At 37.2% G+C, this 17,770-nt stretch overlaps 1 protein-coding gene and 1 non-coding gene across 23 annotated transcripts in view; both read left to right on the top strand.

The window, feature by feature from the left end:
* The window catches only part of SSH2 (slingshot protein phosphatase 2), a 225,269-nt gene that overhangs the window by 158,706 nt on the left and 48,793 nt on the right, over nucleotides 1-17,770 (top strand). For 14 of the 22 annotated variants that reach the window (XM_036340834.1, XM_036340841.1, XM_036340838.1 and 11 more), the window contains 3 exons: nucleotides 3,594-3,697; nucleotides 7,276-7,340; nucleotides 16,430-16,551. In XM_036340834.1, the coding sequence (XP_036196727.1) occupies nucleotides 3,594-3,697; nucleotides 7,276-7,340; nucleotides 16,430-16,551 (291 nt within the window). Of the gene's footprint in view, nucleotides 1-3,593; nucleotides 3,698-7,275; nucleotides 7,341-16,429; nucleotides 16,552-17,770 lie in introns of those variants that run through there. The other 8 variants (XM_036340851.1, XM_036340850.1, XM_036340849.1 and 5 more) reach the window with 2 other exon arrangements.
* LOC118672562 lies at nucleotides 10,709-10,788 on the top strand. The gene has a single exon (XR_004973123.1). It is a non-coding gene; the product is annotated as a small nucleolar RNA U2-19 (small nucleolar RNA).

Here is a 17,770-nt window from a genome sequence, read left to right as displayed (position 1 = left end):
GAGGAAACTCCGCACTGTTTTCAATAATGGCTGCACCAGTCTGCATTCCCACCAGCAATGTACTAGGGTTCCTTTTCTCCACATCCTCATCCTGTTGATTTATTGATAGTAGCCATTCTGGCAGGTGTGAGGTGGTACCACATTGTCGTTTTAATTTTTGCATCTCTCTGATAATTAGTGACACTGAGCATTTTTCATATGTCTCTTGGCCATTTGTATGTCCTGTTTGGAGAAGTGTCTGTTCAGGTCCTCTGCCCATTTTTTAATTGGGTTGTTTGTCTTCCTTTTGTTGAGTTGTATGAGTACTTTATATATTTTGGAAATTAACTCATCAGATGTATCATAGGCAAATATGTTCTCCCATATAGTGGGTTCCCTTGTCATTTTGATGCTGGTTTCTTTTGCTGTGCAGAAGCTTTTTATTTTGATGTAGTCCTGTTTGTTTATTTTTTACTTTGTTTCTCTTACTCTAGGCAATATATCAGTGCAAATTCTGCTACATGAGATGTCTGAGATTTTGCTGCCTATGGTTTCTTTTATGATTTTTATGATTTCACAACTTACATTTAAGTCTTTTATCCATGTTGAGTTTATTCTTATGTATGGTGTAAGTTGGTGGACTAGTTTCATTTTTTTGCATGTACCTGTCCTATTTTCCCAACACCATTTTTTGAAGAGACTATCTTTACTCCATTGTATGCTCTTGCCTCCATTGTCAAATATTAATTGAGCATAATGGCTTGAGTCAATTTCTGATTTCTCTGTTCTGTTCCATTGATCTATATGCCTGTTCTTGTGCCTTTACCAGGCTGTTTATTAATAGTGGCTTTGTAATATAATTTGATACCCGCTATTGTGATCCTACCAACTTTGTTCTTCTTTCTCAAGATTGCTGAGGTCTTTTTTGGTTCCATGTGAATTTTTGGAGTATTTGTTCTAGATCTGTGAAATATACCATTGTGGGGTTTTTTTTTTTAATATACTTTTATTGATTTCAGAGAGAAAGGGAGAGAGAGAAAGAGATAGAATCATCAATGATGAGAGAGAATCATTGATTGGCTACCTCCTGCATTGTCCCCTACTGGGGATCAAGCCCCCAACCCGGGCATTGATGTTTCTATCTCTCTCCCTCCCCCTACCTTCCTCTCTGAAATCAATTTAAAAAAAAATTTTTTTTAATGGGTGTTGGATTTTGTTGAATGCTTTTTCTGCATCTATTGATATGATCATGTGATTTGTCTTACAATTTGTTTATGTGAGATTACAGAATTTCTATTTTTGTTTTAAATTACAATTCCTGCTGCAGTGATGTAACAGACATAACAGTGGGGGGGGGGGGGACGTGGAATTAATGAATTCATTCATCAAATACTGAGCACCTAGTATGTGCTTGGCACTATTTCCAGTGTTGCAGACCAAAATAAAATCCTTGCTCTTCATGGAGCTTATATTCCGTTATAGGGAGATAACTGCAATCAAGTATACAAGTGAACAAATATAATTTTAGTCCATGATAAATATTCTGAAGGAAACAAAACAGAAACAGGATAGAGTATGATTGAGATGTGGGGGGAGAAGATGATGATACTGGAGCTATGACTTAGTGACAGGCCAGTAAAAATGTGTCTCAAGTAGAAAACAAAAAGCACAAAAGCCCTGAGAAGGAGGCTGAAATATAGAAGCAGCAGAAGGCAGTGCAACTAGATCATAGTAAACAAAAGGGGAGATGGAACAAGATCAGAGAAGTAACTTACCGGATGTTACAGAGCCTTGAAGTCCAAGCTAAGACTTTTGCTTTTATTTTAAGTACAAAGGGAAGTCATTGGAAGGTGTTGAGCAAGGACATGATATTTTGTTATTTATACACACACACACACACACACACACACACATATCTATATATTTTAAATCACTCTGGTTGCTCTTTGGTAAGTGGATAGTAGCAGTGCAGAGGTGGTTGCAGACAGACCAGTTAAGAGGCTTTATGTTGATATAATGTCTGGGATTAGTTTCAATTCAAGTACAAGGAGAAGGATAAAATAAACAAGGTTAGGCCTGGCTGGGGTTTAGTGGTTAGAGCATCAGCCCGCATCAGTGAAGGGTCTTGGGTTTGATTCCTGGTCAAGAGCATGTTGCCTGGGTTGCAGGTCTGATTCCAAGCCCCCAGTTGGGGCTCATGTGGGAGGCAGCCAATGAATGTGTCTCTCTCACGTTGATGTTTCTCCTCCCCCAGTCCCCCTAAAAATCAATGGAAAAAATTTCCTCAGGTGAGAATTAACCAAAAAAAAAAAAGAAAAAAGTAACAAGCTTTGCCATGAATTAAAGCTGAAATGTACGAGAACATGGGGTTTGGGGTTTTTTTTTTACAGTATTCTAAGTAAAAAATGATGGTGCCATGGACCATTCATTGTTAGAGTGTTAATGGAGTTAAGTGGACAGATTCAAGAATGATTTAAAAGTAAAGTTCCTAGGTTTTTCTGATGGATTACATATATATTGTTGTAGGAAAAAAGAAACCAGCAATAACTGTTATGTATTTGGCCCAGACAACTTGGGTGGATGAGGCTAGGGATCAGCAAGGGCCTCAAGAGATTAGTTTTGGCAATGTAAGTTTGAGATGACAGTTACTTTTCCAAGTGGAAATGTTGAGTAGGCAGTATAATTTATAATATATTAACTAACCCTGAATAGCATACATACTTACCAGCAAACTTGGAACCCTCCATTTCTAAACTTTGCCATTCATGATTTAAAAGTTTGATCCTTTTTGGATTCTGTGGGTAACATTGAAAGGCTTAGTCTGTTGATATGAAATAATTTAGGTGTATTTTCCATTTTCTCTGGATATCCACTAGCAATTATATTTTGAATAGCCTCTATCCTAAAGAGTAATTCTTCACTTCTGTGGAGCTATCATTCACATGAAGGATGCAGTTAACATAGAGGGCAAATTCCATGCGTTAAAAACACTTCCTATGCACTACTTTTCAGTGGATGTGGGAATACAAGTTGGTGAAAGTAAAATTTTGAGTAACCCTTTAGTGTGGTGTGTATTTTCAACATAATTTGTTTTACAAACGTTGGATCTATTACTAGTAACTAAGTGTTGTAACATTTACATCTGATTAGAACACTATTGAAACACCATTATTGATAACCATCGGTCTAATAATAGTGACTAATCTTTACTAAAGGCACCACTCTTAAGAATCTGTAGTCTTATTGACTCCTCACAACAACCTCATTTTACTAGTATTTTCTCAGTTTTATGGATAATGGAATTTAGACCCCAAAAATTCACTCAGGTAAGAAGTAGCAGAGCCAGGATTCAAATCCAGGCAGTCTGGTTCCAGAACCTTTACCCTTTTTATGTTTCCAGAGTCTTCACTCTTAACTGCTACCATGTAATGTATATGGAATATATTAAGTCTGTTTCGTAAAAATTGTCTAGACAGGACTGTGTGAGTAACCATGGTCTCTTTTGATTTTATTTTTACTTCATACCATGAAGTTGGGACTTTGGAATAGGGAAGAGAAAATAATTCCAAAGTGGGACTCCATCTTAGTCTATGATTTTTTTTTCTTTTTGGTAGCATCAGCGAGAGCTTTCTAACTGTCAAAGGTGCTGCCCTTTTTCTACCACGGGGAAATGGCTCATCCACTCCAAGAATCAGCCACAGACGCAACAAGCATGCAGGTAAAGCTCAACATAATCCGTTCCTTTCTTGGTTTCTTTGATTCTTTTGTTCTAAAAGGTTGGCTTCCTCATCCCCATTTCTCCAACAGTTCTGCGGTAGTGAAAGAGAGCATTGCACTGTGCTATAATCATCTTTCTTTACCTCTCAGACCATTTTCCTGACACTTAGCAGAATGCCTTATAAATTTCATAGATGTTCAATAAATATTTGTTGGAAAAATAACGAGGTACAAAAATACTCTAATAAAGTCTATGTGACTTCTCAATTAAGGTTTTGATAATTAAAAGATGTTCAGATGTTACCTTGAATCCTATGCAAAATCATTTCAACTAACCAAAGATCACATTTCTTTTTCCTGTCTACTCTCTGTTGATGTTATATGGAAAATGATATGGTTGATTCATAGATAAACAGATAGATGATAGATAGAATAGAATAGAATAGAATAGAATAGAATAGAATAGAATAGAATAGAATAGATTAGAATAGAATAGAATATATACTGAGATAAATAAGCTCAGTGTCACTGTTGTGATAGCAAGTTACTAAATCACATTGAAAAACACCAGTTCTTAAGTACTAGAGTGTACTTCTTGATTGTGTTTGCACTAAAAAGACTGGGAATTTAACTCAGAGGACTTTTATAGAAACAAGAAGTCATGAAATAAAGTTTACCTAGAAATGAATATAAGAATCTGATTTTGAATAACCTGCTAATATTCTGCTTCCTATTCCAATTTGAGGTTTTTTCCTACACACATCCAAGCAATTCTAGGACACCAGAGGGGTGTTTTACAAATCAACTGAATTCTGACACTGTCAGACAGCATCAGATCCCAGCCCAGTTGTCCAAAACTTCTTGCTCCCCATTTCAGATGTCAATCATAAGTCCAGGTTGTCTCTGGATTGGAGTTTCCAATGATCTCTTCTTGCATTCAGTTTTTTTGCCAGAGCAGCTCACATAACTCAGAGAAACTTATTATAAAAGGATATAACTCAGGAATAGCCAGGCCGAAGAGGTGCATAGAACAAGGTACCTGGGAATGGGTACAGCGTTTCTAAGCCCTCTTTAATGTGCCATTCACCCCAAACCTCCATGTGTTCACCAACATGGAAGCTCTCTGAACCCACTCCTTTGGGCTTTTGTGGAGGCTTTATTACATAGGCATAATTGATTTAAATTATTGTCCAATGGTGATCTAGCCAACCTCCATCCCCTCCCCTCTCAAGCTTTTTCTCCCTTCCCAGTCCCCTGGCAACCATCCTTAAGTACTTTCCAAAAGTTGTGTCATTAACATAACAAAAGACACCATGCTTGCTCTCCTCAACTTCAGAAATTCCAAGGGTTTTTGGAGCTCTGTGCCAGGAACAGGATGAAGACCAAATATATATTTTTTATAAATCACAGTATCACACCTGCTAATAGTAATTATATGCATTTATATTTCCATATGTTGGATTTCTCTAAAGTCAGGTGCAATTGTTCTGATAAAGGTAAGGAAGAAGGGAAAATGGTCTTTAGGTATAGGATGTCTCTAGGTTTGGGAAGATAGCCAGCGTATGCCTCTCTGACAGCAAGCCTTGTTTGTGTCATTGGGTGGGGAGGGGAGGAATGAAAGTCAACCTGAGGACAGCAATTGAAAAATCCTGATCAAAGCTATTCAAAGAGTGATCACTTATTGTTATAAATGTGCCACTTGGATGTGTTACCTCAAGGAGTGAAATATATTGGAATTACCAGAAAGAGAACAAAGAAAACTGTAAACCTTGAGTGTGTAGGTCAGAGGTGAAAGCCAGAAATACTGGATCCCATGAGCTAGTAGTTGAGTTTAGCTCCAGTCCAGATAATCTCAGCTATTTTAGTGACTGTCCTACTTCTTATTTGAACCTTCATCTAGTTATAAATGTAGCGGCTCAGAATTATAATTTATCTCATTGGACAGTATTATTCTCCTACCACAATTCTCCAGCATGGAAAATTTTTAAAAGAGTAAGGGAAAAAAACTCTTTTGAAAAATTAGCTTTAAATTACCAGAGGGGGTGGGGGGACACTTCCCCCCAAAACTTAAATGCACAGAGGAAGTAGACCCAGCTAAGCTTTGTATTTCTGTTTGGTGTAGATATTTATCACTGACAGTAAAGAGAAGACAAAATACTGGTTTAAATCCAGCTTGTTTGACTGAAATGTTAGGCAGATTGCTCTGTGGCATGTAATAGTAAGTGGGGTTGCCGGCTTTCAAAGTTCCTGGCCCTGGTTGGCCTTTTTCTTTCGTCAACTTCCACACTCAACTGCCACCCAGGTTTCTACTTGACCTTGTTCACTTAGCTTTCCCCATACTAAAAAGAAAAGCAGATTGAACACAAACTGAATGGGCTTGATTTGTAATCCAGACCAGAACAGATGAGGCAGTGTGGGTGTAAACACAGCTTACAAAACAAGACCTTCACATAAGCTGGAGCTCCCTTGGCTGACCTCACAGTGACTGAAAGATGATGGCAGAATTGAGAGCAGATCAAGGGCTTATTATGTCTAATTGTACTTTCTTATGCATGTTTCTTACACTAGTTAGAATTTCTTATCTGGGCTTCATTTAAAATATTCAAACACTTTCTTGTCACTTTAGACTTAAGGAAGAGGTGGACCTGGATGGGCAGGAATGAAGGTGTTTCTTCTCTGATTGTATTCGTTTATGATAGTACATTATCTGATTATCTCCTAAGATCTAAAGCCTCAGATTTCCTAGTATAGAATAGAGAATATGAGGAAATCTATAATGGTTTAATACAAAGAAATTTCAACTTTGTTTTATAGAATATATAAGAACAAGTGAGGATTCAAGTAATGGTTGCCATTTTAAAACGTTTAATATGTTCAGTAGATATATATCCCTTGGGATCTGCTGTATTTAGTAAGTACTTTTATTTTAATGTCAGCCACTAATGTGGAAATAATTTTAAACTGTTGATGTTATTCTAGGGGGAAATCTGAACATCTTCTTAAATTAAGTGCAACTGAAGATTATAGTTAAAGAAATAAGAATGGCAAGATTCCTTCATTGGTACCTTCTTGTGGGCCTGAAAGCACAGCCAGTACTGCCTTTGCCCAACAGATTTCACACCCCCACTCTCATCAACATCCACCAAAGTACAAAATGGAGATGGGTTTCAAGTATCCCTTCCATAGGACAAACACAAACAAGTGTTACTGTAGTATAGACTAAAAGTGGACATAATTGTAGTCCTTCAGTGAACCAAAACTTTCACACGTCATTAGAATAGAAGGAATCCTCTATGTCAGTGGTTCTCAACCTTCCTAATGCTGCAACCCTTTAATACAGTTCCTCATGTTGTGGTGACCCCTAATTTCATTATTACAAATTGAACATAATTAAAGCATAGTGATTAATCACAAAAACAATATGTAATTATATATGTGTTTTCCGATGGTCTTAGGCGACCCCTGTGAAAGGGTCGTTCGACCCCCAAAGGGGTCGCCACCCACAGGTTGAGAACCACTGCTCTATGTTGACATTGCAATGGAGAATAATTATTTTTTTTGTTTTGTAAATTTCACCAGGTGATCTCCAACAGCATCTCCAAGCAATGTTCATATTACTCCGCCCAGAAGACAACATCAGGCTGGTAAGTTAGGGTAGCCTGTAACTCTCTTCCCAAAAGACTGTCCAATATATCGAACTTTATGCAGTCATTTTTATGTCCCAGCAACAATACTGGGAATTCCATGGAAAGAAAAGAATGGCATGTCCCTATTATCAAAGAGCTTAGAATATAATTGAGGATATGACTAAAGTGAAATGATGTAAAATAATTTGATGATTCAAGACTGTTGATGAATACCAGTTTGTAGGTTATTGACCATAACAACAATTGAAGTTCTGAAAAGAGGAAACTTGGAGACTTGACCTCATTGAAGAAGGTTTTATGTAGATAGTAGAGCTTGAGCTGAGTCTTGACTTACATTGCAAGAAGAAAGGAGGCCTTCATTCTAGATGAGGACAGGACTGAAGCAAAAGCACACTAGAAAGAGACAAGATGAGAGTGAAATGGCCAAGTTTTTATGCTGGTCTCAGAGTTGGGAGACCTGGGCTTTAGTTTTTACTACTCATCTGATGTTGGACAAGTTGCTTAGCCTGTCTGTTCCTGCTTTCCATCTTCTCTCACAGTGTAGAGAATCAAATGGATGTGAAAGCATACTGAGTATAAAATGCTACCTAAATATGGGGACTATTGTTACTATAGGGAAGATAAGATACCAGAAACAAGGCAGGCAGATAAGGACTTCATGGTCCAAACTAAAGGTCTCAAACTCCTACCAGCCGTGGGCAAACTACGGCCCGCGGGCCGGATCCGGCCCGTTTGAAATGAATAAAACTAAAAAAGAAAAAGACCTGTACCCTTTTATGTAATGATGTTTACTTTGAATTTATATTAGTTCACACAAACACTCCATCCATGCTTTTGTTCCGGCCCTCCGGTCCAGTTTAAGAACCCATTGTGGCCCTCGAGTCAAAAAGTTTGTCCACCCCTGTACCTAGTCCATAGGCCAGAGATATGTTTTGTTTGGACTGATACCTTGTTTAGGGTTTGTTTGTTTAATCTCAGCCAGAATTTTAAAGTTGGGTGATTTCACATAAAAATCCAGACTTGAGTCTTGTCTTCAAAATTCTGGCAACACTGAAACCTTGTTCTCATGTGCCAAACTTGACTAGATGTGGTGGACGGGAGAGCATTGATGTGGCCTGGGTTCTTAATCTACCGTAATCTCCACATATAATATTGTCTCCTGGACAGTAAAGCCATGTGTCACCCTTTGTGATCAGTCCTTCACTGTTTTCTTATAGTAAAACATCTCATAGAAGTAGGAAAGCAAAAATGGGATGAGTATGTTTCTTTGTGGAAAGTGAAAAGTTTTTCTACCCACTTAATATTCACATGGCCTACTTCACTCATTTATATCCCCTACCTGAACCTCTAAATTAACACCTGGATGTGGTACCTCTACCCCTGCAGTAAGCAGTAGTAAAGCATTACAGGTTTCTGAGCCAAGGAATTACTGGGAGAGCTACAGTATTTAAGAAAAATTCCTCAGAAGTGAATACAGAATAAAAGGGAGGAGGTGGACATCTTAAATTAGGGAGGCCTGCTAGGTAGTTATTGCAATAATCCAGGTGTGTGATGATGAACTCTTCCAAGTTAGGTGGGAATGTCAAGTTCAAGTACTTGATCCCTGCTTCTCTCTGGGAAGAGAAATAATGAGTAGAATACAAGAATGACTAGAAAGTTGATGATCAGGCCTCTGAACTCTATGGTAATTACTGATTCTTTATTCACGTAATTATTATTTGTTTAAATTATGTCTTTTTTCCCCCTCTCAATTGCTGCCTCTATCACCTTGGCATGGTCACTAATTTTTGTGACCTAATTTTTGTGACTAATTTTCAAATTAACTTTGAAATGTAAAGGAATTGAAATAAGAAATCCTTTCATAATTATTTTATATTCTAATCCTAAAGTAGCATTTATACACTTTTCTATATTACAATTTTTTTCTATATTTCTTGACATACTTCTATCTTAAATAAATGAATAGAGTGGAATACAGTTCTTACAGCATTACTATTCCAAAATAGTGATACTCCACTATAGAGTACAGCAGAATCATCTGCAGAGCCTTGTGAAACTGCCACTTACTGGACTCTACCTGCTGAGTAACCCTTAATAATGGTTATTTGCATATATCATGTGTCCAATACATATTTCTTGATAGTTTCCAAAAATTGTGTGGTTTGGTAGAGCTAAATCTGACCTCTGCCGCTCACTCTTTTTTCTCGTGATAACCTATGGGGCTTGATTGCACCTCTACTAGTAAATGTCAAAATGATTTTAACCACAAGAGGCATGGGAGAACATTAAGGGAGCAATTAGGAAGGTAGAATTGGCAATTAAATTCTTTATTTCCCTGCTAAAATATGCTGCTTCAGCTGCTTTGCATATTAAAAATGTAAATTCAGAAAATGTAACTGATGCCTCTGAATTAATTCAGAGTTCAAATGACAAGCCTTTTTACAGTTGTTTGAATTGTTACAAACACATAGTCATTATGTTTCAGATTATTGTGTGAGTCATCTTCAAGAAAATGAGTGAATACATTGTGTGCTTTGGACAAATTAGCACTTTTCTAACTGAAAGGAGCATTTGTAGACTCAAAGCAAAGCCTTTTGTTTTGAGTTAAATTTGGAATGCTAAAACTCTCATTCTGGGACTTGGGCATAAGGTTAAAAGTTTGATAGTCAACTGAAAGCCCTGCCTTTAATTTTTTAATAACTCAACAACAAATAGAGTTACCAAATCCCACATTTTGCTTCAGCATTAAAATTAGGACTAAATTTTTTCTCCAGAGAACCCTGCTTTCAAAATAGTTCCAAGCATTAACTTTAATACGTAGGAAAACCATAGCTGATACAATGAAGACAGTGGTTTTATAGTACTGTTGCACATTATCAAAGACCCATTTATTTATTAAAAAATAGACTGGGAATTTAAGGACTTTTCTAACATTTGAAGTAATATCAACTAATGTTTTTAACTAGAGCTGAAGTGTGCTAATAAGATATGAGGAGATGTTTTTGAGTACTCTGCAGGAGAGTTTAAGAAAAGGAGTTTTTTGTTTGTTTGTTTTAACAATTTTTTTTTTTTTCAAAAAGAAAAGGGGTTTCTTTTTTCTAAGTATAAATATATTGGGTTTTGTTTCTCTTAATCAGACAATACAGAAAGGCCTAAAGAACAAAGTAAAAATCACTTTGTGTCCTACACTCTGAAAAAAACCATTCTTAGCTCTTTCGATAAGTACCCTTCTAGTCGTGTGTGTGTGTGTGTGTGTGTGTGTGTGTGTGTGTGTGTGTGTGTGTGAGAGAGAGAGAGAGAGAGAGAGAGAGAGAGAGAGAGAGAGAGAGAGGGAGAATGATTCTGAGGATTGTTCTTACTAAGGTGGACAGTGATTAAAATAGCCAAATCTGAGCATCCGAAAACCTTCTAGTCTGTCTAAAGCACTATCTCTGTAATTCTAAGAAGCAAAAGTATAAAGTAATTTAAGATAATAAGGGCTTATGTCTGGGGGTAGTGGGAGGGGGATGCACATGTGGGTGCATGTGTGTGTGTTTATAAAGGTGACAGTGGATAACTGAGACCTTATTAATGGATGAATGAGATTGGGGGATGTATGAAATAAAAGGCTAAGTAGGTCTAAGCAAAAGTATGCCAGGGAAAGTTGTTTTTTTTACAAAAATAGATAAAAATACGAGTGCTGTTTATAATCTTTTTTCTTCACACTTGATCGTGGATATTTTTCCATGTCAGTAAATAAAACTTTTTTAATAGCTACACAGAATATGTCAGATTTTTTCTTCTTCAAGAATTTCATAAAAATAGATTTTAAAAAATAATATCCAAAGACTCCCTCAAGCTCTATTACTTTTGAATTCTGTGTTCTTTAGTTTACTAGTGTCACATAAAGTCTCCTTTAATTTTTGATATTGACTTTGCTTTGTTCTTTTGGCAAGAATTTAATATTTACATACTTTTGAAAGCTTTCTCTAATAAATTGGGTGAGCTGCCTGTCTAGACGTTGGGACTTTATAGCGTGGCTTCCCTGCAGGTAAACATTGCATGCAGGGACATGATGTAGACTCTTGGTTGGAAAAAAAAAATTAAAGGCAAAGGTACAGTGTAAGCTTAGGGAAGAGTATTTCCTGATATTGGATGATGCTGAGAAGAGAAGTTATTGGGTCAGATGGTATTTATGAGCTGCTTGTCATCAGATACATTTAAATTTAGTTACTGAGGGAAGTTTTAACATCACTCTTTATAGATAAATTTTGAAAACAGGTTGGGTTCTTGCCTCAGAAATCAAGCAAAAGCAGATTACTTCTCAGACCTACCTCAGTCCTAGGATTGCTGAATCCAGTTCACCTGAAACTTGTAATAGGATTTCAAATGTAGTCAATAAATGGACTTTCTTGGAATAATTTTCTCAATTGCTATTGCTGCCAAGTTTAAAAATCTAAAATATGTTTTGTGTGGACAGTTAAAATAAACTGCAGTATTATCCTTTTCATTGAGAACTTTCATTAATCAGATGCATCTGAATCATTGTCTTATTCCAGTCATTTATTCCATGTAAGTTCTGGAGACTAGAAATGGAGTTGCTGCCAATTCTAATATTAGGTTATTATGTACAAACTACCACTTTAAGTTAAATTTCTCTGATTGGCTTAGTAAATTAAATTAGATGATTGTGTTTTGTTAATCTTCTCCCCCCAAAAAAGAAATATGAAATGAACCTCAAATCAGGGTGGATATTTGATTTTTCTTAATACTCTGGCTCTTAAAATTTTAATTCCTTAACCTAGAATTTTGAAGCTTAAGAAGAATTTTGGAGCCTGAGGTTAATCCCCTGACATTAAAGAATTTTTTCTGTAAAAAATTTCATTTCATTCTTCTAATTAGGATGTAGTTGAAGTAATGTCATGGCTCCTGACCCCCGGATTAAATAAGCTGCACTTCCCATTAGTAAGAATTTCGCAATTCCTGTGGATACTATCTAGAGGTCCATCATCAAATCCCAGGACCTCTAAGTGCTGTTCTTCCGTCTAAGAAGCTTAAAATTCAGTGAATCTGAGATATACCACTTATTGAGGCCTAAGTCTGAATGAGATGACTGGGGCCTTTCCCATTAGGTTTGGGATGATCTGTTGACATGAGGGCCAAACATTTGAAATGCTTTGTATATTATTGGTAGATAAATAGGGAGGAAGGAAGGGAAGGAAAAATAAATATACCCAGCAAGTGTTGCTCAGTGGTTAGGATGTTGGCCGCATACCAAAGTGTCTCAGGTTCGATTCCCCATCAAGGGCACATACCTGGGTTGCAGGTTGGATCCCCAGCAACCAATCAGTGTCTCACACATAAATGTTTCTCCTCTCTCTCTCTCTCTCTCTCCCCCCTTCCCTCCCTCCCACTCTCTCTAAAATGCAATGGAAAAAATATCCTTGGGTCAGGGTTTTAAAAAAATAAAAGGAGACAACTAGTGTTTGCACTGAATATTACAAAGAAACTTGCCCACATGCTAACTTGGCCCGATAACATGCATGATAGTTAATAATTATGGAGGTTATTTTCTTTCCTTTTATCAGCTTCAACTTAGCTAATTAGTTACCACTAGTTGGTGTAGAAGCTGTCGGTAAATTATCAGAACCGCAGTTCAGTTGTTCCCATGCCATTTGTATTTGAGCCTTGCCAGAAATTCTCAGAGCCTTGACAGAGGATAAAAGCGCCTCTAACATATTCAGCAAAGTGAACATTTGGCTCAGAGCTTGCCAGGGCAAGCCCAAGTTTAGATATATAATACTATCTGAGATCTTGTTTATAAGAAACTCTAGTTTACCTGCACTGAATTTCTGATTAGTTTAATATTTTGTGAAGCACCTCTAGAACCAGAGAGTCAATGATGCCTCCAGACCTCACGTTGCATGTACTCCTATCCATAGCTCTATGTGTATACTGCTCACATGGTCCCAGCACACGATCATCAACTTAAATATTATTCCTCTTAGCTTCTCACAAGTGAATTTGGGTTGAACTGCTCTATTCGTAGAACATAAAGCCAGCAGTGCAGCTCTCTACCTTGTGTACTTGGAATCAGAATGGTGAACACTACTTCTTGTATCACTTCCTAGTAGAACAAGCTTTAATGTAGCCACTTCTGCTGTTTGTGCTTCCCTGGCTTTTCGTGGGAGTGTCAGAATAGAGACAAAAAGATATCTATGAATCTCACCTCTGCCTTCGTAAATGGGTCATTTGAGCTATGTAACTATGTCTCTTTTTCTTTTTTTCTTTTTTAAATATATTTTATTGATTTTTTACAGAGAGGAAGGGAGAGAGATAGAGAGTTAGAAACATCGATGAGAGAGAAACATCGATCAGCTGCCTCCTGCACATCTCCCACTGGGGATGTGCCCGCAACCCAAGTACATGCCCTTGACCGGAATCGAACCCGGGACCCTTCAGTCCGCAGGCTGACGCTCTATCCACTGAACCAAACCGGCTTTGGCTATGTCTCTTTTTCCCGTTGCCTGGCCAGTGATGGAGTTAGAGGAAGGAGACTCCAAGAAGAACAGCACTGAAAGAATTCCAAAAAGAAATTTCGACAATTGTCTTGAGCCAATTAATGGTTTTGGAACTCTCTCTTCTGAGATAAGGAATGTGGGTGGGGTTGTTTTATACAGAAGAAATTGCCTCTAGTACACATTTCCATGGCTTTTTGTCAATAGAGGAAAAAGAACGGACTAAACTGTACACTTCATGAGGGTAGGGACTATATTTCTCTTCCTTCTCCACCCTTGAATCCTCAGCATTTCTGCTGATTGTATACACAATAGATATATAGTAAATATTTGAATGAATGTTGAGTGGAAGTGATTTTACTTTATTTTTAAGGTTTGTAAAGTATCTTTTTGAGCTTCTTATTAATAAGATTCTCAAATGTATAAAGCACAAAATATATTATCATGAACCCATTACACAGCTTTAATAACCAGAAACATTTTGCCAGATTTCTTTCATCTAGTTCCCTCCTTTTTTTCTTTTTTGTTGGAGCATTTTTTAAACCACTTTATTGAAGTATAATTGGCATACAAAAAGTTGTACATATTTAATGTATACAACTTGATAAGTTTGGAAATAAGTAAAGACCATGAAACCATCGCCACAATCTATGCCATGAACGTATCCCTAACCTGCAAAAGTTTATTTTTTAGAGCAGTTTTAGGTTCACAGGAGATTTGAGCAGGAGGTACAGCAGGTCCTCAACTAATGTCATTTCATTCAACCTTGTTTTCTGTTACAATATTGATGAGATGCCACAGGAACATAGCTTGCTTCTATCAATTAGCCCCTGGTAAAATTGGTTTTGTTATATGTTGTTTTGCTTAACGTCGCAGAAGCTATCAGTGATATTAAGTGAGGACTTACTTAATACAGAGATTTCCCATATACCCTCTATCCCAGGGGTGGGCAAACTTTTTGACTCGAGGGCCACAATGGGTTCTTAAACTGGACCAGAGGGCCGGAACAAAAGCATGGATGGAGTGTTTGTGTGAACTAATATAAATTCAAAGTAAACATCATTACATAAAAGGGTACGGTCTTTTTTTTTTTAGTTTTATTCATTTCAAACGGGCCAGATCCGGCCCGCGGGCCGTAGTTTGCCCACAGCTGCTCTATCCCCATAGCCTCCCCCATAATCTTCATCCCCCACCAGAGTTGTACATTTGTTACAATTTATAGACCTACATTGACACATCGTTATCAACTCCAAGTCCATAGTTTACATTAGGATTTACTCTTGGTATTGTACATTCTGTGGGTTTTAATAATGACGTGTAGCCCTAGCTGGTTTGGTTTAGTGGGTAGAGCGTCGGCATGCAGACTGAAGGGTCCCGGGTTTGATTCCAGTCAAGGGCACATACTCGGGTTGTAGGCTCGATCCCCAGTGAGGGGCGTACAGGAGGCAGCCAATCCATGATTCTCTCTCATCTTTGATGTTTCTATCTTTCCCTATTTCTCCCTTCCTCTCTGAAATCAATAAAAATATTTTTTTAAAAGAATAATGATGACATGTATCCACCACTTTAGTATTATGCAGAGTAGTTTCGCTGCCCTAAAAATCCTCCGTGCTCTCCTAACCCATGGCAACCAATGATCATTACTGACTCTAGAGTTTTGCCTTTTCTAGAGTGTCATAGAGTTGGAATCATACAGTACCTAGTCTCTTCATATTGGCTTCTTTCCCTTAGTAGTATGCATTTAAGAATTCTCCATGTCTTTTCATAGCTTGATAGTTCATTTCCTTTGAGTGCTGAATAATATTCCATTGTCTGGCTATACCACTGATTTTCCATTCAGCTACTGAAGAACATCTTAGTTGCTTCCCATTATTGGAATATTTTAAAGTAAAACTTGAATACCATGTCATTTCATTTCAGATACTTAAGAAAAAGGCATAATCTCGATGCCATTATCCCACTAACAATGAATCCTTAATATCATCTAAGACCATGTCCATATTCAAATTTTCTGAAGGCCCTTTTAAAATATCATAAATAAACAATAAAAAAAACTTTATGATAAAAAATAATATAAGCTTCAATTGTTATTGAAACTAAAGAAATTTTATAGTATATAATCTATAAGAATTCAGTAGAACAACTCCTCTTAGATATTAATAGTTTGCTTTGTATTATAATTGTTTATGGGACTTGGATCTCTGAGTCCTATGTTCCCATTCATACAACCTCACATTCCCCTCTTCAATCTTTAGAACATGACCTGGTAATTGTTATTATTATAAATTGTGCTAATTGCAAACATTTATTGAGCATTTATTTACTGTATTCCAAGCACTGTGCTGTACACGCATTATTTTATTATCAAAACCCAATAGGATAGGTATTATTATTTCTCCCTCCAATTAATTTAGTAACATTTATAGGTTTTATAGTTAATACATGAGCTGGTATTTGAATGTGGGTCTTCTAACTACTGGCTTTGCTATCTCCCTAAGTATGTTTTAAGATGCTGATGTAAAAAAGGTTGAATGATCTAAAATTGACCTTCTAAATTTCATAATTTCTTTGTTGTCTGTTAACCTCCAGGCTGTAAGACTAGAAAGTACTTACCAGAATCGAACACGTTATATGGTAGTGGTTTCAACCAATGGTAGACAAGACACTGAAGAAAGCATCGTTCTAGGAATGGATTTCTCTTCTAATGACAGGTATGGTATCACAAAAGGAGGATGAGAAGACTCCTTTTAAATAACCTATGCCAGTTGTCTTTTGAATTATCACAAAAACATGCAGTGCTACTCTTAAAGTTAAATGCCTAAACCTAGAGAACACAAAAATATCTTAGTCACACAGTCTTGAGAGATGAAAATGTTTAATGAATGTCTTTGGTAATGTGTTTCTAATTTACACTATTCCTTACCTTCCTCTCCTCTTTAGGTGGAGATGATTTTAACTTGTATCTCCAGGAGGGGTGAGGGGAGGAGCTGTCCTTTCTTTGCAATCGTCTTTAAGCAGTAATGACTTGCTTTAGTGATACTGTACCAGTCAGTCCTAAGTTCAAAGAGAGCCCACTTTAACTCCCTTCTCTTGTATTTATTCATGGCTTTACACCTTGCTTTTATCAAATGTTTTGCTTCCTTTTTCCTTAAACTCAAAACAGAAACTTTTATAATCATGCACCTTTGACTTTAGTGGCACTTTGCGTCCTATGATTAGAGATATCAGACATGACACAAAACCTGGCTTTATTGTCTCTCTAAGGTTTGCTGCTTTTCTTTTTATTTTCCCACTCTTTCTGGAGAGACCTTGGGAAGGCTGTGGAATGTGACTGCTAAGCAGATCTCTGCGCTCTAGATAGCAAGCCTCAGGAAATCCTGCCAGATGTCTCAAAGCATTGACTTCCTGGCTCAGGACTGGAATGGAACTGTGGAGAAGCGAGGGGTGTGACCCAGGCCTGGGAGAATTTAGCCACAAAGAGAAGAGGAGACTGGGAGTGATTCTACTTGTTTTAATGTGGGGGTGGGGGTTACATTGTCACAGTAAAGTTTCCCAAACTAGTGTTTACCTGAGCTTGTAGTGGCAGTCAGCCTGAAAATGATTTGTGGGTTCACAAGATCAAAGGTGAGAGTTGTTACCTTGTACACCACTTACAGCCTTTAATTGTGTGCTCCGAAATTACGCAAGTTTGTAAGCCACATTTAGGAAGCTGTTCCTCCTGCATGGTTTTAACCTCTGGTGTTAGCTAAGCAACAGACCTTTCAGTAAACATTTATCCTCTAAGATCACCAACCTTGCCTACATTCATTAGTATTTTAAGACCTATGATTTGGGTTTTTATCTCTCTAGATCTGTATTGTCCAGTATGGTAGCTACTAACCAAACATGACTATCTAAATTAAATAAAATTAAAATTTCAGTTCTCAGTTA

The sequence above is a fragment of the Myotis myotis genome, unplaced genomic scaffold (assembly GCF_014108235.1).
Source record: "Myotis myotis isolate mMyoMyo1 unplaced genomic scaffold, mMyoMyo1.p scaffold_m19_p_17, whole genome shotgun sequence".
NCBI classification, from domain to species: domain Eukaryota; kingdom Metazoa; phylum Chordata; class Mammalia; order Chiroptera; family Vespertilionidae; genus Myotis; species Myotis myotis.
Note: the sequence above shows the minus strand (reverse complement) of the source record. Positions and strands in the feature narration are given on the sequence as shown.